The sequence below is a fragment of the Nesoenas mayeri genome (genome assembly GCF_963082525.1).
Source record: "Nesoenas mayeri genome assembly, chromosome: 1".
Classification (NCBI taxonomy): domain Eukaryota; kingdom Metazoa; phylum Chordata; class Aves; order Columbiformes; family Columbidae; genus Nesoenas; species Nesoenas mayeri.
The window spans coordinates 151,023,300-151,046,717 of NC_137541.1; the positions used below are offsets into that span (position 1 = coordinate 151,023,300).

Consider the following 23,418-nt stretch of genomic DNA (forward strand, 5'->3'; position numbering starts at 1 on the left):
AGGGAAAACACAGGTACTGTGTACAAGGGGAAGCATTTTTTCAGTGTGATGAGAGTTTTAAGTCCTATATCAACATAGGTATTTAAAGGCTTGGAGTTCCCCTGGTCATCTTAAGTTTTGCTTGTATGGGTGCTGAAATAAGAATATGAATTTGCTGAATCAAACCTCAAGGTAACGAGTTTAAAAGACTAATTTCCTTCTAGCAACATTGGAAGTCTCAGAAAAATATCAACACTTTTTGAGTTTTAGGACAAACACTTCTAGGAAACTTGAAGTCCAGTCAGTTTTTAGTAAAATAACTAGGTTTACCACATCGTGACTTTCACAGTACTGTGTGTCAATGGAAGTAAATACAAAGAGGTTTTTCTGTGTGATATACATATTGTTGTTGCGACTTTCATTGCTGCAAATTGTGATAATCAAATGGATGTACTGGCTGCGTACAAATGTTTCCTTGTGGTGATTGGTAGGGGTTTGGTGCTGGAGAGTAGGTTGTTTTTGTGTCTTATTTCATTTTTTGTTTAAACCATATCATATACCTTGCAGTGTTAGTGAAGAGAAGCGTTTCCCAGTCTGTGTCTTCTAGTGGCCAAGATCCCAGAATACCCGTGAGAAACCAAGTACCTTTATACACGGTAGCTAAAAAGCTTCCTCCAGCCAGTCGTTTGTCTACAGCCTCCTGGAGGTGTCCACAAAACTGCCTGTTTGTGAGGCTTGTGTTGAGTATTTGTTTGCAGTCCTCAGCAGGAAGGTATGAAACATGCAACTCATCACCTTGAAGTTCATCACCTTCCATTCTCCAGCCACTGACTGTACCAGCCAGTTTTGGAATTAAAATGTGTTCTGCAAAGTCTCTTTCGGGTATGCAGACAGGAAGCTGGTGGTTGTTGCACTCAACATGCTCTTGGAGTTGTAGTAAGGCGATGTTGTTCTCACCAGTGTCTTCATCGTAACGGATGTGTATGTGTTTCTCACTAACTTGCATTGGCTTCTCAATTCCACTTGTTCCGTTAGGACCTGTGAAGCAACCACATTTCACTGCTCTTAGGAATAACTTATCAGAGACCTGAAAGCTACATGCAAACTATCAGCTGCCTAGTCATGCTGGGAAATAAGTGCAGTAGGGAAACTAAAGGCACTCTTTCTTGAAACAGCTGCAGTATAGGTAAACTAGGAATGATGCCTTGACAGCTCTATAATGCTATATAGAAGCATGCATCATTTCTGAGGGAAGGACAAATACCCGACAAGAAATGAATTTTGGCATGAAACAAAAGCCACCTTTAAATCCACCTGGTTTAGCTTGTCCTGAGGTGCTGAGCTCTGAATTGCATCTGAGAGGCAGTTGTCTTTCTGCTTGGCTTTTAGGGTGGCCTGGGGCAAGCTGTAGTTTCAGCTCAAGATACTTAACTGAGATGCTTAAATAACGTGACAGCAGATTTGTTTCCTGTAACTATTTTTACACCACAAAATTTTTAGTAAGCTTTTGTTTTAAAATTAGCTATCAATATTAAAATATGCTACAACAAGAGAAAATGTGTTTGATCACTTACCAGCACCAATCCTGATTTCAAAATGCCTGTGCAGAAGGGCACACTCTGCTGTAGTCAACACAAAGTTACTTTTTAGCAGTACTCCTCCACAGAAGCCCTTCCCTTCTGAATTTAGCAGCAGGACCTAAAAAAATGCAAAAAGACCATAGATAGCACTGTCCATGTGAGGCTGAGTGATGGATGTCATGAATTGCTAGAAATACCTGCCAAGGAAATCGCTCATCCTGTTTCTTCCTTGTTTCACGTATCAGATTATCACTGTCTTGCAGTCTGCCACATGCACATCGATCTAGCAAATGAATTGAAAAAATAAAAACCTCATGCTGTGTCACTTCAAGACAACTGCTGCCTGCAAATATCTTATTGCTTCCACCTTGACTTCAGGGTTTCATTTTTGCACCAAAGAAAAGGAGAAGGACAATTTCTCAACTGGAGAGAACTGGAGTAATTTTCTTGGCATGTATAGTCTAATAGCTCAGTGACAGCACTGAATATTTTGGGTCATTGCTTAGGCTCGTGGTGATCACATTTCACTGTGTCTGTAACTAATGAAATGAGGCTGCCTTTCCAGCCAGCCATGAGCACAGCCTGGTTCCTTGTCTTTGTATCCTGTATCTGACTTTGTGCCAAATACCTGATAGCTGCGGCCCAAACTACACAAGGTTAATCCTGGGTTTTCCTTTTAAAAGCTGTCACTCTCGTCTTTGTGTTCTGCTTCAGACCACAACTGTGCTTTTCAGGTGGATCTCGCAGTACTCTGCACTGATTGCACTTTTTCTTCACCTTGTGGCATAATCTTGGATAACACACGCTGTTCAGGTGAAGCTAAACCAGAAGACAGCCTCCAGGAGCACGCAAAATGTACTGTCATAGCTTAATGGGTGCTTAGTCCACAGGACCAAACTCACACTAGTCTGAAATAAAGCATATGTGAAATGTGCATTATGCAGACATCAAGTCTTCATCATCAAAAGTGTTTCTCTATAGCTCAACAACTATTTGGCTGCCCTGCTTGCTAGTATAGAATCACTTTGGTTGGAAGGGACCCTCAATATCATCAAGTCCAACCATAACCTAACTCTAGCACTAAACCATGTCCTTATGAGTCTCATCTATGCGTTTTTTGAACACCTCCAGGGATGGTGATTCAAACACTTCCCTGGGCAGCCTGTTCCAATGCCTGACAACACTTTCCATGAAGAAATTTTTCTAAACCTCCCCTGGTGCAACTTGAGGCCATTTCCTGTCATCCTATCACTTGTTACTTGGGAGAAGAGACCAACCCCCTCCATGATACAACCTCCTTTCAGGTGGTTGCAGAGAGCAATAAGGTCATGACCATGAGCCAGCACTGTGCCCTTGTGGACAGGAATGTCAATGGCATCCTGGGGTGTATTAGAAGGGGGGTGGTTAGTAGGTTGAGAGAGGTTCTCCTTTCCCTCTCCTCTGCCCTGGTGAGACCACATCTGGAATATTGTGTCCAGTTCTGGGCCCCTCAGTTCAAGAAGGACAGGGAACTGCTGGAGAGAGTCCAGCATAGGGCAACAAAGATGATTAAGGGAGTGGAGCATCTCCCTTATGAGGAAAGGCTGAGGGAGCTGGGTCTCTTTAGCTTGGAGAAGAGGAGACTGAGGGGTGACCTCATTAATGTTTATAAATATATAAAGGGTGAGTGTCATGAGGATGGAGCCAGGCTCTTCTCAGTTACAACCAATGATAGGACAAGGGGCAATGGATGCAAACTGGAACACAGGAGGTTCCACTTAAATATGAGAAGAAACTTCTTCATGGTGAGGGTGCCAGAGCACTGGAACAGGCTGTCCAGGGGGGTTGTGGAGTCTCTTACTCTGGAGGCATTCCTGTGTAACCTCACCTAGGTGTTCCTGCTCCGGCAGGGGGATTGGACTAGATGATCTTTTGAGGTCTCTTCCAATCCCTAACATTCTGTGATTCCCCTCAGCCTCATTTTCTCCAGACTAAACAGCCCCAGTTCCCTCAGCCGCTCCTCATCAGACTTGTGCTCCAGACCCCTCATCAGCTTCATCGCCCTTCTCTGAACTCGCTCCAGCACCTCAATGTCTGTCTTGTAGTGAGGGGCCCAAAACTGTATTGAAGGTGCAGCCTAAGCATACTACCATCTTGTTAGTAGATCTTATTTCTAAGGGGATGAGATTAAATGAGACTGAGATTAAAAAAATGAAGAGGGCTATGGCTTTAAAGTAATTCACATGGCAGCAAATGTTGCTCTTCATTTATTAGACCATCAGGTGCCTGACTGGAGACAACTGAACCTCATTCCCAAACAGACAGGTTTTCAGTGGAGTTCCTCTACTGAGCACAGGAGTGGAAAACCTGTCCCAGTGAGGAACATTTAGGATGATGCAAGTTGTCTCTGCAGAGCCATGTTTAAATGTTCAGATCAAATATTGCTTCTTTTACCACTGTTTTGACATTTTAGATGTCTCTAGATTCCTGTGTTTTCTGCCCAGTTTGGAAGTTATATTCTCAGCATTTGAGTCCCTGAGCAAGCTGATCTCATTTGGGTATCAGATGGTGGCCTGCCCACCCCAGTACTGAGCGTGTGCCCCCCTCTACTTCCATGTTTACGCCTACCTAACGCGATGCACTGTTTTTTGTCCTTGCCAAGCTCGTAGCCATCAGCACAGGAACAACGGTAGGAGTTACTTCCCGGGTAGCAGAAGTGGTGACATCCTTCCTTTGCTTGGTGGCGACATTCATTTTTAGCTGAACAGAACAAGCAGACAAAAAGCATTGGCAACGGTTCAGCTGGAGTCTTCTCGCACAGCTGCAGTCCACTTTACTAAGCATTGTATGTTTACTCACTTTATGTGGAGGTGGGCAGGGACTCTGGCTTGGTTGTATTTCCCACCACATTGGTTTTCCCCTTGTTAAGCAGAAATTGGAGACAGCTGAATCTCTGCATCTTCCACAGACTTGTTGCAAACTGTGCTCACCCAGCACCTCACTGCACCAGACTGTCTGCACCTCTGAGTTTTGGAGAGCATTGGTAGCCAAGGGTCAAACTAGGCCTTCCGTGTGAACCCGTGGAAGGATGCCATGGATTTCCTTTCTGCCCTTTTAAATGAAACACAAGTGTCTGCACTGGGGGAACTGTTGCATGTGTTAGAAGGCAGGTATTGCCTGAGGAAGAAAAAGGCTAACACTTTCTGCTTTTCAGCAAAACCAAATGAATAGCTCTTATTTCTCATGCTTGTGCTAAGAGAATTAAAACTAACAGCTGCCAAAGATAAGAGGAAAAGAATGGGAGTATTAATCACCATCAAAAAAATGCTCAGTCAACTGTCCGTGGCTGAGCAAACACTTAAGCTTCAGCACAATGCCACAGGAAGAACAGTGATTTAATGGCAGATCTAGCTCATAGATGGATAAGTAGCAAAAAACCCACATAATGTGGCTCTCTAAGGCCCACGCTGAGCTGATACAGTTCCCAGTGCTGGCCCAAGCTTTGTCACCTTCTGTGCTTCCCAAGAAGCTGGTCTGTCTCTATCCAGTCACACCCCTTACACAGAAAATGACCCAGCATTGCAGCAACCAGGGCGTCTCCCAGCCCAAGGGACCTCCAAGCCAGCAGAAGTACTGATGTAAGGGCTGGAACATAGAACGTGGCTTTTTATGTGCCAGAAAGTGTCCGTTTTGCTTTACATCTTTTACACTTCCACTGAAAATGGTTTGTTTTCTGGAGTCCTGAGGGACTGTCTTGTGGGCACATGTGGCCTCAGGGGCACTCAAGTGGCTGGGAAGCCACCATGGCACCACAGTCCTAGTTCTTCGGGCCATGTGTTGCCTGGTACCATGACAGGACACGCAGCTGCTGAGTGCTGGTGGCAGCAGGCAGGGCTGCTTTTGGAGCCCACCCATGAGGGGGACTTGCAGCCCCTTTGCTGTGTCCCCAGAGAAGGGAGGCTCGGAGAGAAGAGGCCGTGAGCATAACCTCAGGATGCCGTAACGTTTCAGCAGACAGGCAGCACACATCACCCCTGCTCTGTTTTAACCTAAAAACTGGTGGCTGGCTGCAATGGGAGAGTTGAATATCATTTCCTGGAGTCCCCTACGACAGGAGGAGATAGGGTCTCTCAGAAAGGGGACAATGCCTTACCAAAAGCACAGTTTTCTCCCTCGTAGCCCTCAGCACAGGTGCAGGTGTAGCCACGAATGCTGTCCTCGCACACACCGTTGTGCTGGCAGGGGCTCGATGAGCACCTTCTGCCACCTGCAGAAATGCCACAGGAGAGGGACAAGTCACCACCACTAACCCAAATTACACAGCCCCCTTCCTGGCACACGAGCCACTTGGAGAAATGTTGCAAAAAGGTTTGGAAGAAGATGGGCTACATGTCACCAAACTGCTCCTTGGGAGTAATTTTAGCCTGAGTCTCTGCTTGCAGAGGTGCTTCTGCAGCCCCTGGCAGGGATGCTGCGAGGTACCCAGAGGCAGAGCGCGCTTCTGGAGGATGGATCTTCTGTTTCAGGGAAAAGCACTGACTTTCAGTTCACACACTCATTAAAAACACATTATGAGACTGCTGTTTTCGGTCTCCTGTGTTAGGCTGATATGCATTTGGATTAAAAGAAAACCCCACAATATTATGTGCATATATGGATAAATAAACCTGGCATCAAAATTACACAGCAAGCAACATCAAACAAGGAGGAAGGCTGTCTTTCACACTCCTGTGTAATTATTATACAGCAGCTCAGACACTAGCAGGCTTGGTCTTTCTGATGAACTGAACATTGAAACCAGAGGATGCCTCACTACAGGTGGAACACCAGGCAGAGCTGCCATTTTCCCTTTATGCTGCCCACTAGAAAGACTCCAAAACAGTTTGGAAATGTTCTCCAAACAACTGCTTATTGTAGACATGAGCAACTGGGGGCAAGCCAGAAAAGTGTAACCTGGGACACGCTCTCCAAACTTTTCAAATTTTAAAACTTCATCAGAGAGGTTAACTTCAGTCAGCAGGCTGCCATAACTGATATCAGGGACAGAAAGGTGAAAACTCTGCCTGATACAGGGAAAAAACACCCAGCCACCTCAGGCTATGGGCACATGTATCTTTGAGTGGTAGCTGTACTAAAATATTGTCTTAAAGAATTTACCACCGTCACTCCACCTGCAGTCAGATCCCACCAGCATATCTCAGCATAATTTAGGTCTCCTGGGAGGGTGTTTGGGTGGATTAGAGGGGACCCATCAGCCCAGCTGAGCAGGTAGAGCTGAAGAGTGAGGAACTCCAGCAGCAGTGGTGGGTAACTGAAAATAGGGAAAGGCTGCACCTACGGCCTTAAGCAAGTTAGGTGGTTTCAAGCCTCTGAAATGCATACTCAAATGTAGGTAAGGAAGTCTAAAAAACGTCTGGGGTCAGGTGAGGTTCTGTAAGACTGGGGAAAAAAAAAAGTAAACCTAGTGCCTAGCTTTATTAAAGGAGGAAACAGAAGTTTTAAGGAATTACAGAGGAATTAGCTCAATTTTTGTTACTGGAAAGCTACTAAAATGATTAAACTGTTTGTAAGCACTCAGCAAAATAAGAAGGTGGTCAGTAACTACCAACATGCATTTTTCAAGATCAAAGAATCCAAACCAATCAAATCTATAGGATAAGACCTAGTGAGGAATCAGTGAACATCATAGAACAGAAATATCTCAGATTATGTCATTAGTTGAGCTATGAAAACGCAGAAAGGAATGCACAAAACTGTTTGGAAAATTATGTATAAAGAGAGGCTTAGTGTTGAGAAGCAGTGGAACAGGCTGCTCAGGGAAGTGGTGGAATCACCATCCCTGGAGGTGTTTAAAAGACATATAGATGAGGCTCTCAGGGACATGGTTTAGTGCTAGATTTAGGTTACGGTTGGACTTGATCTTAAGGGTCTCTTCCAAGCAAAATAATTCTATGATTCTAATATTTAAGTTTATACTGCTAATAAAAAACGAGTTAGGGACAAGTGTGATCTCAGGCCAAGTGCCCTGACTGTGTACATCCATGCTAGAGCAAGATCAGCTCTGATCTTTCAGCTTTGACTTGAAGAGACCAAGGTGGAACAGTACAAAACAGAGCCCAAGGGTGAGCCAGCATTAGGCCAAGTGGGTGCTCAGCTTTTCTCAGCCTTTTTTTATTCACCGTGCAGATTTATCCCCTGTACCTTGGATTATGGAGGGAAAGCAAGATACATACCAGAGATCTGAAAAACGAGACTTTGGAAGACAGGATTAAAAAATGGGTTTGTCTAAGGAGGAGGAAAAAAGGCATAGAGATACACAGCAACACTCTTTGAAATGTTAGAATAGATATCGCAAAGAAGGAAACGCACACTGTTCTTCTGTAGGAAGAAGACAGGACATGATGGCTTTGAATTACTGCAAGAAAGCCACCACTGAGGCCAAAAACAGTAATGCGTCCCTATCGTGGCTAAGCTTGTTTGGATGGACCATTCTCAACTGGTTGCCCTTCTCTCTTTACAGACTATAGAGATGGATCCAGACTATGCCTGGATGACATGCTTGGTACAAACATCCAATGACTGAAATTAGGATAAATTAATCCCACCCTCACAGCAGTAATGAAACACATACGAAAGGCCAGATATTTAGTATCATTCTTCATAACATTTATATCATCGAATACTAATTGCTGGTACCACCTCCTTATTCACTATCTAAAATTAAGGTTAGAAATTAATACACGCTGAGTAAAAAGAACATGATGAAATCTTAGGACAAGGCATGCAGAAAAAGAAGGAATAGTAACCATAAACTGGTGCCCAGGCTCCTTCTTGATGGTTTGTCTAGTTACATCGGTCCTTCAGCTTTCACAAACTCATTTCTTGCCTTGACAGCTGCCAAGGGATGATGCAGGGCCAGCAGCTTGTAACACCTATTTAACTCACTCAGGTTTAAGTGTTAGGTTTGTATTTGAGAAGTTTTGCTATTTAAGCTGTGCTGCTCTATTGTATCAGCAAAGCAGACTTTCTCAGGTTTCGGGTAGTTTCAGAATAGCCTTAAGTTCAGGAAAAGAAATAGCCTATTTGTTATAATAACATCTACTCACCTTCAACTTTTATTTGCTTTGCCATCTTAATTGCTTTTCCCTATTCATTACTTTTTTAAAGCTTTCACATCAACACTTTTCCTCTTGCTGTACTAGAGATATGAGATAGTGACTGGGTGTTTCTTGTAACATAAACTGCTAAAAACTCTCATAAAACCAGCATCAGACTGAATCATAATCTTCAGTGTGACATTGCTATGAAGGAGAGAAATCAAGAGGCAAACTTACCATAGTAGGCGTCCCAAAACATTTTCTGGAAAAAAAAAGGGGGGGGGGAATTAGACTTTAATTCTCAAAATAATATTTCGTAAACATTTTGGTAAAACAAAAACATTGTAAGACAGAATATATACTACAGTTTAATTTTATGAAGTGCACAACTGCAAATCCAGCCCTGACAGCAAAATCTGAATGACTTGAGATGGGAAGGGGTTTGCTTATTTTTTGTTTCTTAAGAAGCTATAAAGGAAAAGAAACACTTTACATGCGGGAGGGAAACATCTGAATCCTTTAGCAATACGGCTTCCTGGAAAAAACTGTCTGGCCATTGTCTCTCTGGCGTGCAGTGGCCTGGGAAGTGACCCTATTCCATCTCACTTGTCCCCCAGCAGGTGCTGCTGGAGACAGAGTGGGCAGCAAAGGTTGGAGCTGCAGATCACTGACACCTGTCACCACCTTCATGTGCTCCGCTTTTCCCTGGGTACACCCAACTAACTCTGCTACTGCTTTCCCCAAGGGGATACCTCTCCTGACTGCTTGTACTGCCCCTCCATCAACTTTCCCCAAAGCACTGAGACCACCTGTGGGCAGCTCGATGGCTGTTCCCTCTGCTTTTCCTGCAAACACAATCTCCAGCCAGATTCCCAGTAAAGAATATAGCATCCAGCTGTACTTCTCAGGAGGGCCTCTTGAGCAAGGGGACTTGCAGCTGCTGACCAAGTGAACCTTTTTCTATAGGTGGCACTAGATGCTGGTACATTGCTTCCCTCCATCCCAACAGCCCCTTTCCCCTCCTGGTCCTCAAGGGGTGCTGAAGCTGTATTTCCCTGTGTGTGGTCATGGTGGGACAATAGCCATATACTTTTGCAACATAGGGCACAGGACACGTCATATTCAGGAGGAGACTTTAAAAGTGTCAGAGCTGACCTCTGCATTTCCCTTTTGACCACTGAAGATACCTGCTTTCTACCAGCTGAGATGCAAAGCACAAAGATTTCATATGGAGAGAAATTCAAACAAATTAAGCAGGCTGCAGGGCTCAATTTGATAGTAAAGAACCAAAGCACACAGGTAAACAAAATACTTACAAGCATTTCATCATTTTCAAATACTTCTCTTGCTTCTTCATGTGTACATCTCTCTTCAAGACATTCCCTTTCCAAGCTGCCTTGAAGAACCTCCTCAAAAAGTAGGGAACTGGCACGCCTCTGTCTCTTGATAACTTCATTTGCATCATCAGCTGATATAAACACTGAAATGTTGCATGACAGAATGCTAACATCAGTACTTAGATTAATTTCCTTATATATTTTCAACATTTTTAAAAAGATCTCACTAAGCAGCCACTTTTAATCATGAAGAGAGATTCTGGGTTTCAGCCACATTAAACTTACAGGCTGAAAGAGCCCTCTTTCTTAGCCCAAACTCAGCTGAGGAGTCTTGGGGAGTTTCGGGAGAGCCTGACTTGCTTCCAAGCAGAGGGAATTTGTAGTCCTTCCTGGCACGCTTTTTTTCCTGCACCAGACACACAAAACAGTGTTGCTGTGGCATGTTGAGGGAAAGGGGAAAATTATTATCATAAAGGCAGACGCTATTTGTAAGACTGCATGGGCTTTCAGATTCATCAGTAGACATGAAAATTATTTGTATTGATTTATGATGATGGATCCAAACTGATGCCCTTCAGTCTGACTTCACAGGGATTTTTTTTGGTGAGAAGCAAAACCATGACATGACTGAGTTCTCCATCAAATCTCTCGTATGGAGGATAAATATAAGCTACCCCTCAGCAATGCTCAAAGTTATGGGGGTTATATCATATACCAGCCTTTATGGGGAAGACATCATAATCTTTTTGAGTAAATAGGAGCAGAGATCGAAGAAATGAGAGTTATCTGATCTTAAAATTCCTCTTTGCAATGATGCTCATAACAAAAACTGCTGCCAGCTGGATGGCTGGTACTGTTGCCTTTGACATTAAGCAGTCCATAGCTGCATGTGTCAGTGTGCATTAGTCGGTTCTCCTGTGCTTGCAAAGTAAACCCATCGGGGTAGGGACTGGGTTTGGTTTTGTTTGGGTTTTTTTTGCATTTTAGACAGTGTTTGTGGGCCAAGCAGTGCTGGGCACAAAGGTTGAAATAATCAATAATATTAGATTTGGAAAAAGTGGCAGCAATAACAAAATTATTCTGAAACTGCATACAAATGCTTGGTTATGCCTTGGAAGGATATCCGATAAGCAACAGGTCTGTATGTGATATTAAAAAAGAAAAAGCTTAATGATTGTATTTTGCATTTTGAAGTGTTATCTGACACCCCAGTGCAGGTTTCTGCCGTGCAGTGGTTCCAATGCATCCAGCACACCTGACAGTCCACCTGGGCTGCTTCCAGGGCTGTTTTGACCTTCTTAAGCAGTCACTGTATTTTTTTCCTTGCCCAGCTCCTCCTTATTTTTGACAAACCATGGAGGACTGATACAGAAACATAAATTTATTCAAGCAATAGCGAGCATGCATCTCAGCCTCTTTCATAAGGCATTTTTATTTCAGCAGCAACTAGAAATATAAACCAAAATTCTCTTTAATATATGGGGCACTCTTTAAAAATGATAAAAAAAGACAAGATATCACACCCCGGTGTAAATAATGGTACTTCAGAATTACATTGCCTCAGTAATCTACTGCAGTTTTTACTTAGGTAGGAGAAACATAAGGAAAATACAGAACAGACAGTTGTCGGTGGCATCATCCTGTGCTACAAGATAAACATGACATAGGGTACAAAATTACTGATGTGTTTAGAGAAGCAGTAGCACAAATCAGAATTAAAGCCACAACAAAACAAAAGCCATACCTGTCTGCTCTGTCTGAAGGAAAAGGGCAGAGACAAGAAACAATATCGTCCAAGAGCACCTTGCCATCATCACCCTCTCAGCCCAATGGCTGCTGCCTGCATTCCTGCGGTTCTTGGGGGAAATGGCTACGCGAGAGATGTTGGAGTTTAAAGTCCAGCTGCTCATGAGAAAACAAAACATTTAAGGGCAAATCCTGGCCTCCATGTCAACACACAAAAAAAACTGGAAAAAAAACACCCAACTGCTTGGTGGCGCAACAGTGTCCCTTCTCTTAGTGCTCTGGCTGAAGGTGGAGCAGGTTTGCCAGCTCCACTTAGAGCTGCCCCAAGATTTCAGTGTTCCTCCCACCCCCCAGCCTTCACTTACTATAACACAAAGCGGGGAAAGATGAACAGTATGAACACTTCCTTGTACCATATCAAAGCACAAGCTGGATGATGCCTACAGGGATCAATTTTATGGCATGGCTCTCTCATACACTGTCCTCACACAACATTTGCCAAGGTTTAGCTGTACTGGTCAAATCCCATTGGCTTTTGGAGCAACCAAGCATAGAATTTCCCCTGTAGGAATGCATCTGAATGGATATGATATTTTTCCTTTTGACTGTTAGGTTTCTACTGCCCAGTCATGAAGGAGAGCATGGGAAACTCCTCCTGGCTTCAGGATCCTGGACACAGACACGCAGACACACATATAGACAGAGTGTGTGAAAGGAGGTGTAAGTACAAAGTAGACTGGAGCACATCCCCAGGCTGCTGTCGTGCACCCAGCAGCTGAGTGACCCTCCTGCCTGGATCAGGACAAGAGGCAGGATAAACTCACTAGTGTTCAATGGCAGTGGTGCTGCAGGGGGGATTTTCACACCCAGCACCGGCAGGCTCCTAGGAAGAGCAGGACACCGTTTCTACAGTCAAAGCAATAACTGGTGAGAGGAAAAGTATTGGGGTTTGTTTGGTTTTGGTTCATTTTTTTAATCTGAGCTAGAAACACAGAGACCATTCTGTGTTTTCATGTCACAAATTCCCAGCTGTTACTTGAGCATGCGGTTGTTTTAACGAAATATAATTGATCCAGACACTCATGGGTAAATCCCATTGTACATCAGCTGCAGTTTTTAAAACCAGCTTCAGTGAGTACCAAGGCAGGTAAGCAGCGCTGAAGCAGAGGATATGCTTCATGAGGCCAATATTTGCCAACCCAGGGCTGATGTCACAACTCACGTCACAGACCCTAATGCCTTCAGCAAATAATTAACCTCCACATGAAAACTGCATTGTGGGAGGGTTTTCCAACACAATCTCTGCATGGATGTTGTTCCAGAAGCTCACTTGGAATTAAAACCCTTCTAATATCAACCCTGATTTTATTACAAGCCAATTCATAGCCTTACATATTTATTTTTCCCTCCTTGTTACTTCTGCAGAACTAATTCATTTACCCTCCTATCCTTGTTGGTTAGCTGTGTGTCAACCCTTCTTTAGTAAATGTGCTCTCCGTGTTCTCCTGAGGCCATCAAACCCCATTGTACCTGTCCCAGCTCGGGGTTTTTTGACCAGAGAGAGGGAGGATCTGTTGCCAGTGGTCCCATCTGGTGGGTGCTTGGGGGCTCAGCCAGCACCTTGCATGCTGAGGAGCTGCTGTGGAGGCTCACCTCACCTTCCTCGCCTTGCACGGTGGTGGCTGCATTGCTTTTCCATAGTCCTCCGGCCCACCACCCCTACAGGAGCACCTGCCAGTGAGGCTGCTGCTGTAGCACCCCCTGAGCCCCCCCATCTACCTGCCTTTACTTTCCTGTCATTATGAATATCACCCGATGCATTCACAGTAGAGCAAATCTGACTCCCTTTGGCATTAAAAATATGTCACCACTTGATGTCAGCACAGGACTTTGCAGAACCCAGCACAAAAATGCAGATTTGCAAGGTTTTGTTTTGTTTTAAACAAGCTATTTACATATTGCTGACCCATGCCAATTAAGGAACTCCTGTAGGTATAAGGTAATTATTCAAATTAGGTTAATAATAACAACACAGAGCTTCAGAAGTGATATTCTCACCAGACCTTAATTTACACGGTCATTTTTATTTCCTGTGTTTGTTTCAAACAAAATATTACTTGACTGAGCAGCTGTGTCTTTGAGGATGGGCCACAGTGTACCCAGTATGTTATGGCACTGACTTGGCTTTTTCTATATTGGTATTATTGCAGCAGGCTTTACATTTTAATTTTCATATTACTATGGAAAATTGTGTAAGGAAAGGGTTTTTAAAGGGCAGTTCTTTCCTCACATCTTTCTTGATGAAAAGGTACCTGGCTTTCTTTTTCCATTCCTTTAATTACCACAGTGAGCACATGGAGAAGTGTTTCATTAAGGAGTCCCATGTCCTTATTTCCTGTGGCCTGAATTAGGGATTGCCTCCTGCTTGAAAGGTTACCCTGTCCAGGGTGAAACCTACATGTGGTGTCACATATGACATCTGCAGTTCTGCAGGGAGGGGTAACTGGATTTTTTAGTCCTGTATTAGCAACTATTTCTCATGGAAGTCCTTCCCCCAGCAGCGCAGTGAACCCTGCAAAGTGGGTTTTCAGACCAGCTGCCTGGGCGGTGATGGGGACATGCCAATGCCACCCTCCTTGTGCCCCTGGCTGGCTGTTAGCCCTGTTGCAGCATGGGGCAGCTGAGGGAAGCTGTCCTGAACAACTCTGTCACCGTCACATGCTTTTGGGAAACGCACACCTCAGCTAGTGAAAAGGGACAACAATTATTTCCCAGAAAATGCCACCCCTGCACTAAGCAAATAATGAAAGCTGATGGCTGGGCTTGCAACCAGGTTTCTCCCCGGGATTGTCCTTCCTCCCACTGAGGCACAGTGGTTAGTTGTGTGTCCTAGACACTGAAGATGGTTCAAGGTGGACTGTGGTGTGCCTGCCCATGGCAGGAGGTGCAGGCTCACAGGAGCAGCTCCAGCCTCCCCTCTCCTCCCCCTCACCTCTCTGCAGCCTCTTCTCTTGGTGTCAGCCCTCAGCGGGGAGCTCTGGGGGCATTGGGACAAGGGAGAGCCCACAAATGCTTGCTGCCACAGGACAGGGAGGAGGAGGAGGGACAGTGGCTGGGCCCATGAGGAGCAGACCCCTCCAGTGTTATCTTTTGCCATGCCCCCCAGCCTGGTCCTGTGTGCCTGTTGCCAGACCATAGTTCTGGGAACACAGGGGTGGAAGAAAATGGATGTATTTTTTCTGATGTGCTTAGAGATATGTAAGTCGGTGGTTAGGGATCTGACAAAGCTCAGCTTAGTGGAAGTAAGGCAATAGCAGGGGCCCCTCCAAACCCCTCTACTCTGAGCCATCTGTGCTGCAGATGGACCTGATGAGCTTCTTGCTCTGTCAGCAAGTTTGCTGATGACACCAAGCTGGGAGGAGTGGCTGACACACCAGAAGGCTGTGCTGCCATCCAGTGAGACCTGGACAGGCTGGAAAGTTGGGCGGGGAAAGATTTAATGAAATATAACAAGGGCAAGTGTAGAGTCCTGCATCTGGGCAGGAACAACCCCAGGTTCCAGTATAAGTTGGGGAATGACCTGTTAGAGAGCAGTGTAGGGGAAGGGGACCTGGGGGTCCTGGTGGACAGCAGGATGACCATGAGCCAGCACTGTGCCCTTGTGGCCAGGAAGGCCAATGGCATCCTGGGGTGTAGTAGAAGGGGAGTGGTTAGTAGATCAAGAGAGGTTCTCCTTCCCCTTTACTCTGCCCTGGTGAGACCACATCTGGAATATTGTGTCCAGTTCTGGGCCCCTCAGTTCAAGAACAGGGAACTACTGGAGAAAGTCCAGCACAGAGACACTAAGATGATTAAGAGAGTGGAGCATCTCCCTTATGAGAAAAGGCTGAGGGAGCTGGGTCTCTTTAGTTTGGAGAAGAGGAGACTGAGGGGTGACCTCATTAATGTTTATAAATATATAAAAGGTGAGTGTCATGAGGATGGAGCCAGGCTCTTCTTGGTGACAATCAATGATAGAACAAGGGGTAATGGGTGCAAACTGGAACACAGGAGGTTCCACTTAAATATGAGAAGAAACTTCTTCATGGTGAGGGTGCCAGAGCACTGGAACAGGCTGCCCAGGGAGGTTGTGGAGTCTCCTTCTCTGGAGACATTCAAAACCTGCTTGGACACATTCCTGTGTAACCTCATCTAGGTGTTCCTGCTCCGTCAGGTGGACTGGACTAGATGATCTTTCGAGGTCCCTTCCAATCCATAATATTCTGTGATTCTGTGGTTCCTCTTCTGTCCCATTTTTCCTCTGGAACAGTCCTCAAAATTCCACTGGCTTCTTCTGTGCTCCCTCCTTGCTCCAGGTGACCCAGAGCCCCGGCTGGCAGGGTGAGGAGGCAGACGTGAATGACTGACATACCTGCAGCCCTGTTGCAGCCCATTCTGGGCGATGCCTGTCCACTCCCAGGTGACACAGGGCAGCAAAGAGCTGCTGAATGCTACAGCCCTGTCACTTCTTTTGCTAACTCTACATGGCTATGGCAAGCCATCTCCTTGTCCTTCATGTGGTTGTTTTCCATGCCGGTTGCTCATCTCCCACCTCTTGCTCAGCTAACCACAGACAAAAAAACTGCCTTGTGCCTCAAGTATTGGTGGATCTCCGAAGCACCATCCCTTCTCCTGAGGTAGAGGAGAGGACTGTGACCAGCTGCCACTGCCCAACTGGTCTCTCCTTCCCCATAGGGAAGAGCCCTGGAGAAGCTGCAGTTAAATCACAGCCATCGCTGCCAGCTCCAAAGAGATGGAGAGGGCAGAGGCCAGGTTTTGCTGCTGCTTAACTCAGTAGTTCCGCTGTCAGGGGGCTGATATCTTGTGAAGCTTTAGGCTATTCTTTGCATAGAGAATATGGAAATAGAAGCAGCAGACTCAGGAATAAGGGAGAGCTTTTTCAAATTAATGTAGAAATGCTCCCTTGCAGACAACTATTTAGGAATAACAAAATGGGAGTGTGTCCCTCAACCCTGAGTAAACACCAGCTGATCCACAACAGGTGACAGTGATCATGTGTAGGCTTGGTCAAGCGCTAGCAATGAGTGACACAAGCTAATTCCATTTACATGCTGATATACACCCTGCTCGTATGAAGCACAGTTATCGGGATCCATGTTTATAAGCAGCACAGGTCTTTCTGTGTACAGAAGCTACAAAAATATCAGCTGAACTTTGCCAAGCCAGCAATGAGGAAGAACATACTCCACAAAGGGTTAATCCTCAGTGTGGCTGAAATGAGTTATAATTCAATTTAACACTTGGACTGTCATCAGTCAGTTCTGTTCAGCACCTGCAGAAAAAAAAAAGCTTTTCTTGCCAAATCCAAAGTGCATCATCATTTCAAAAAGCTGGAGGAACTTGCAGCCATTTCCGAGTGTCAGCAATGCCTTTCTGGTGTGGTTACAGATTGCAGGAAATCCTGGGGGAGCGGGCGGGGTGGAGGGGGATGTAACCCCAGGGAGCTCTGATTCTCTCTTGTGGGTGCTGCACCCACAACAAGGACTAGTCACAAGGTTGTGCAAGTCTCCTGACAGCCTGGCAACAAAGCCAAAAAACATCTTGGAACTGCTCATACATCTGCTCCATCCCTGGAAACATTCAAAGCCAGGCAGGACAGGACTCTGAGCAACCTGATCTAGTTGAAGATGTCCCTGCTCATTGTAGGGGGTTGGTTCCTTCCAACCCAAATCCCTCTATGATTCTGTGATCTCTGTGGATGCAAGCTCTGACCTTTTCTATTTCTGTGCACACATTGCTAAAATAGTAATTGTTGTTAATATTTCATTTATTAAAATACATTCTTTCTTCCACCTCCATGCTTCTTTACCTTCTTTTCCCACTTTTATCTTAATATCCTTTTCCCTACCAAAATTGCAACCAATAAAAGTGGTTATAGAACAGCCAGAGGATGACAGAGCACATGAACATACAAAAACTTAGGAATTTATAGCTATTTAGTCCTACAGATATTTAGTGCAACTCATCTTGTTCTTCATCACAAGAAACTATTCCAACCTGCTGGAACATGGGGTTTGCAGTCAAAAATGGCCTTTAGAGCTACAGATAGGTACCAATAGTGGATGAAAACGGTTTGCAGGGAAACAATTCATGAAAATGAGAGAAAACCCACTTAACTGCAGCCTTTTGCAGTCAAATTAGGTATGCACATGTTCTCATCAGGAGTGTCTCTGCGAGACTTTTTTCAAGACGTGAACAAAAACTTTGCAAATGCAAAAGGATCAGAATGGTTGAAAAATAATTTTCCAGTTCTATAACTTGCCCATTTTGAGCAAGCGGGTTCAGTATTTTCCAAGTTTTAGAAGTTAAACATCTTCTGTTACTAGCATAATTATTTTCATTTACCTGCTGTTATTAAATCTTTTGTAATTGGGAAACAGAACAAAGTGTTCCATGTTAAGAGTTATAAACTCATGACAAGAGTTCAGCATTAAATTACACAGGGCTTTATAACAAATATAATCAGACAGACAGAAAAACAGACTAAGATTATTAAGTGTTAATATTAACTTAGAAGGCAGGCAAAACTGATGGATTTAAAATAAATGTCAGTAGTTATTCATGTCTTTAGGTTCCTATACGTTAACTGCAGAAAAACTGCTTTTAGAAGAAAATTGAAAGGTGGGTTGTATTCCTTTTAAATGGAACAGGTGATATTTAAGGGGAAACAACTGATATGTAACTGCAATCACATTTTGTCATCACCACTGAAATGATGACCCCTTGTGAACTGTATATTTTAAAGGGAGAAGTTTCTTGGGTTCTTACTCTTTTGGATCTGTAGATGGCCAGCACAAGTTGGAGGTCTTGAAAACAGACACCAATTCTCACCAATAATAAATCTAACCCATTCCTTTCTAATAAAACCTTCTAAAGCATGAGAGATCTGCTTCAATCTGTGAGACAAATCAAAGCCCCGTTGTAACCATCAGATTCTCATATGGCTTTGTACCTCCTGGGACATGGGTTTTGTGATCTACTCTGAGAACATACCCACTTGTACAGAACACTTCTGTGTGCTATTTTTGTCACTGCGCATCACTCACAGTTGCACAATTGGATGTTACTTAAATTATGACCCTTAGCTAAGATCTTATTAACTTTGTTGGCAACAACTCAAACACGCCATGTGAAAGGTGTGAACACTTAACATTATTCCCTACACTACAACAGCACTGCAACACACCAGTACTTCCCAAACATGATGAAGATGTGATGTGTGTCCCATAGAATGAACTTTAAGTGTGGCTTCGTAGCTACAGGACAGCAGGTTTTGTTGTCATTGCCTGAAGTACGGCCAGCAGCACAGGAACATATGACTCCTTCATCTTCAGCTTTGCAGAAACACAGAATCATAGAATAAGTTTGGGTTGGAAGGGACCTTCAAAGGTCATAGTTTGGGTTGAAAGGAACCTTCAAAGGTCATCTCGTCCACCCCCCCTGCAATGAGCATGGACATCTGCAACTAGATCAGGTTGCTCAAAGCCCCATCCAGCCTGAACTGTTCACGATTTCCATTGTTGACCTTGCATGCATTTGGTATGAATGCAAAGGAGACAAATGCATCGGCAGGTTACAAATTCATGGTGATTTTGTAAAAGCACAAGAAGCTTGTAAAACCTCATTTGCCAACATTAGTCAAACACCCCAGCATTTTGGGAAATTCTGTGCAATTCCTGCCAAAGGCCTTGGTAATAACAACAGGCGTGACAACTGTCATTATTTTAAAAATGGTAGTCCATCAATATTAGGTAGACTATTTTTTTACATCTTATGCTGTGTTTCTCAGCTATAACTGGCAGCTCTTTGAGACCAAGGTAAGGGATAATCCATACTCACTGAAACAGCCGTTTTACTGAGGCAAAAATGAACATGGATGTGGATAAGAGGCTAAAATTAGCAACAACTAATGAATCGGTAATAGAAAAAGGATTGGATCCCTGGTAGACCCTTGCAGCATTCCTTTTGCACCTGTATGTGGCTCATACTACTCACTTTACCTCAGTCCCTGCACTGCAAGATCACAGGAAGAATGGGAGAGCTCCCCCTGGCACTAATAGTGTCAGAGCAAGAAGAGGTAAACTGGTCCTAACAGCTGTTGTCTAACCTGTTCCTACAGATTCACAGCAAGATTCCACAGCTCACCCACACAGCCTACTCTGCTGCTTAACTAGTCTTATAACATCTAAAAGGTGTTTCCTAATATCTAACCTGAGTGTCCCTCAGTGTGGTGTGATCCTATTATTTCTTATCCTAGAGATGTTCATCCCAGTGAAAATGAAGACTTCTTGCTTTCATTACATGTTTTACAAATTTCCTTGGTTGTGTACTTTGGGACAAAGGGTGAAATTTTGGTTTTGTGTTTACTGAATTGCCTCCTATTTACATTGGACCTCTGTTCCAGTTTCACAAGATTGTCTTGAACTCTCATCTTGACTTATGGTAGTCCTTCTAGTCAGGAATGAGCTACAAATGCAGTGAGTAAAAGCTCACTTCCACTTTGCACATCACCGTGGAAAATACCAAGTATGAGATGTCCGCAGGCTCACCTGTGTGGACACAAGTAATCTGGTACCCTAAGGAATAAAGATTTTCTTCTCCATTAGGAACAAACGTTTTCCCTGGCCTCTCTTCCAATGCCTATATACTTAGATCAGCTCTTTATTGTCACATCATTTTTATCTTATTTTATTTGCTTCTTGGCTTCTCTGAGTTCATGCCAGGATGTTTGCAATTCTTTTATACAGACTGAGATTTTTCTATGATTCCTTCTGGAGGTCAGGTCATGAAGGAGCTCATGCTTTTAGTTAATCCTCCTGTTCTTTCTTGACCTTGGGATAGTTTGGACATATGCCTTAAACACTTTGGGGTTTTGCATTTTTTAAAAAAGTAGCTGAATCTTTCTCTCATTTAAAAACACATTACTTTTATTCTCTTGTTCTTCCTTCATGAGCTCTGTCATTTTACAGTTATTTTTATTAATCTTCCGTCTTTGTATTGTCAGGCACTTCTAGTCTCCTGGTGAAAATCAAATGTAGATTAGTGCACTCCAAATTGCTTTCTACATGATTGTAAGAAAAATTTTCCTTGAAGCATTCTGAAGACTCTCAGGGCATCCCTTGTCTCACTATGTACCTTTCTCACCTCATCTTTGATATGTCAAAAACTCCTTCTTACTCCCAGCTCTTGTAATGGGGGTGACTCAGATGTTTGTTCAGTTGTGTCCAACCGGTCCCCTGTAATCACTGACTGACTTTTACAGCAAAATTAAAAAACAAGGCATGCATCATGTTTGCAGTGTGATTCACATACTCTGTGGAGAAGCATCTCAGGCTCCAACCTCAAATATTGTTGGGTGACCTCCTCAAGCAGAGATGTGATGTTTGACCTTGAATGTTTCCAGGGATGGGGCATCTAACACCTCTCTGGGCAACCTGCTCCAGTGTTTTACTGTAAAAAATTTCTTCCTCATGTCTAGCCTGAATCTCTTCTCCTTTAGTTTAAAACCATTACTCCTTGCTCTATAATAACAGGCCCTGGTGAGAAGTCGTTCCCCATCTTCCTGTAGGCGCTTTTTAAGTACTGAAAGGCCGCAATGAGGTCTACCTGGACCTTTCTCTTCTCCAGGATGAACAAAGATTGTGCTTCTTGCCTCCCAGGTCTAGTAGTGCCTTAGGAAGAAAGTAAATCATGGAGATAATCAGAACAAGAAAAATACAAGAGGGAAAATTCAGACTTTTTTTTTTTTTTTCTGGGTTAGCCCAATAAAGTATTGCACAAGGTTTTGGTCTTTTATTGTCAAATCACTGTCATTTGAAGTGCTTTAGGTAGCGTGAACTGGTTGTCATGCTCGTAGGTGAATCCTCTGAACCCAGTGGAGCTGGTGAGCAGATTTCCTCTACAGATGCAACAGACTACATGCGCTCTCTGGGTTGCACAGAATCCATTCTCTGTCACAAACACCAGGCCAAACCATACTTCCACATATCCATCAATTTCCAGCAGATTCTGAATGTATTTTTAATTTTTTTTAGGTCACACTACTCCATGGACACAGTGCTTGGTAGGACTTTGTGGTCTAAGGCCCTGCGTATAGAAGACAATGTTGCCAGGTGAGGCACCTGTGCAAAGGAGCAGTAAAGAGGAAGGAAATCCCTGCTTGTCATTACTGTGCTAGTGCAGTCACAAATGTATGACTGCAACAGTCACCTTTGCTTGTGTTGCAGAGAAAATTGGGACTGGCAAGACCTCCAGGATCACCCAGTGCAGATAACTGAGATCACAAGGGATCAAGTTTACATCTCCTATTCTTGGCATATTGGCCATGGCTCCAGGAAAAGAGTCTTGTGGGTGACTTCTTACAGTTGGACAATGCACCTGCAGAAGTGTGTTTTCCTGCCTTACTGTATGTTACCACAAGGAAGGCCAACTTGTCCACCTTCTCTAGGGCAGCCTCCCTCATGCTGCACACCTGACCGCTGGTTACCTTTCCTGCTCTGAAAGGATGCCAACACAGGAGATTCCACTGCCCTCCAGACAAAATGTATAGGAGGGCTTTCTAGTCAATAGTGTTAGAATGTTTTCCCTGGGACCTCCCTGGAACTTTCTTGCGGCAACTGAGATGTGCTATGTCTTCTTATCTTCACCACGGACATGAAGATCTCATTAGTCTCTACATCCCTGCAGCAGCCTTTTGCACACACTAGGCCGGGTGCTGCGTTTCTCCTCAGGTTTCTCTATTTCAGTCTAAAGAACCCTCATTTTTTCAAAGCCCAGTGCCTCATGCACAAGAGTCTCTTGTCCAGATGCATCATCTTGGACTAGGCCTGAGTAATATCCGGCCTTTTTATTCTTCATATTAGTCCTTTCCAAAGCTTCAAAGTGATTGTGCTCTTTACTTCCTTTCTTCCCTTTCTTCTCAGGACTGGCTTTTCCTTGAAAGCTGAGGGAGTCTGAGCACTAGAGGGGAGTTCAGAGCATCTCCTTCCAGCATCCCTGGTAAATGTCGGCTCTTGCCTAAACCAGCAGTGTTTGCTTGCCATGAGGGGTTGTGCTATTTTTAAATCCACCAGTTTACTCAGCAGCTGTGTGCTGGACCTCTTGCCCGGAGTTTACAATCTATTCAAATTTGACCATATGAAATTACCCCCAAATAATTACGTTAAAAATTGTACTTTAATTCCTTCTTTTCTTGCAGGCCCTAGAGCTGGTTATGGGCTTTGGCAGGAGGCCAAGATGCAAGTAGATCTTTCGCTCATGTCCTATTAGCATGGCTGAGACACCTTTTACAGAGTGAGGAACGAGTATAAAGCCCTTGTGCCTTGGGCACTACAGGTACCACGGCACAGGAACCAGTTTCACTTGTAAAAGACAAACAAACTCTGAATGTAAAGCCCAAGGATGGACTCTACCCTATTCTGCAGAATAATGACACTTCTAAGCACAGTCACACTGCACACACACAAATATGGTCTTTTGTCACCCTCTTGCCTTAAGCCATCCCTGTGCCTGCTCTGATGGTGCTACTTGGCTTGATAAGGACATATATACATGCCACCTAGTAAAACCCAGCTACTGGCACCATGGCCAGAGGAAGGTCCTCAGCCACCCCAACAGCTTGTGTAGTCAGTCCAGTTGGAA

At 44.2% G+C, this 23,418-nt stretch overlaps 1 protein-coding gene across 1 annotated transcript; it reads right to left on the reverse strand.

The window, feature by feature from the left end:
- Nucleotides 1-505: 505 nt before the first annotated feature.
- PROZ (protein Z, vitamin K dependent plasma glycoprotein) lies at nt 506-11,865 on the reverse strand (the record flags this gene model as incomplete). The annotated part of the gene is made up of 8 exons (XM_080349723.1): nt 11,717-11,865; nt 9,952-10,115; nt 8,873-8,897; nt 5,692-5,805; nt 4,167-4,298; nt 1,757-1,842; nt 1,554-1,677; nt 506-1,017 (listed from the first exon to the last, which is right to left on the reverse strand). Exons 1-8 carry the CDS (start codon nt 11,784-11,786, stop codon nt 506-508), a joined length of 1,227 nt encoding a protein of 408 aa, XP_080205849.1. The 5' UTR covers nt 11,787-11,865.
- Between the last annotated feature and the right edge of the window lie 11,553 nt (nt 11,866-23,418).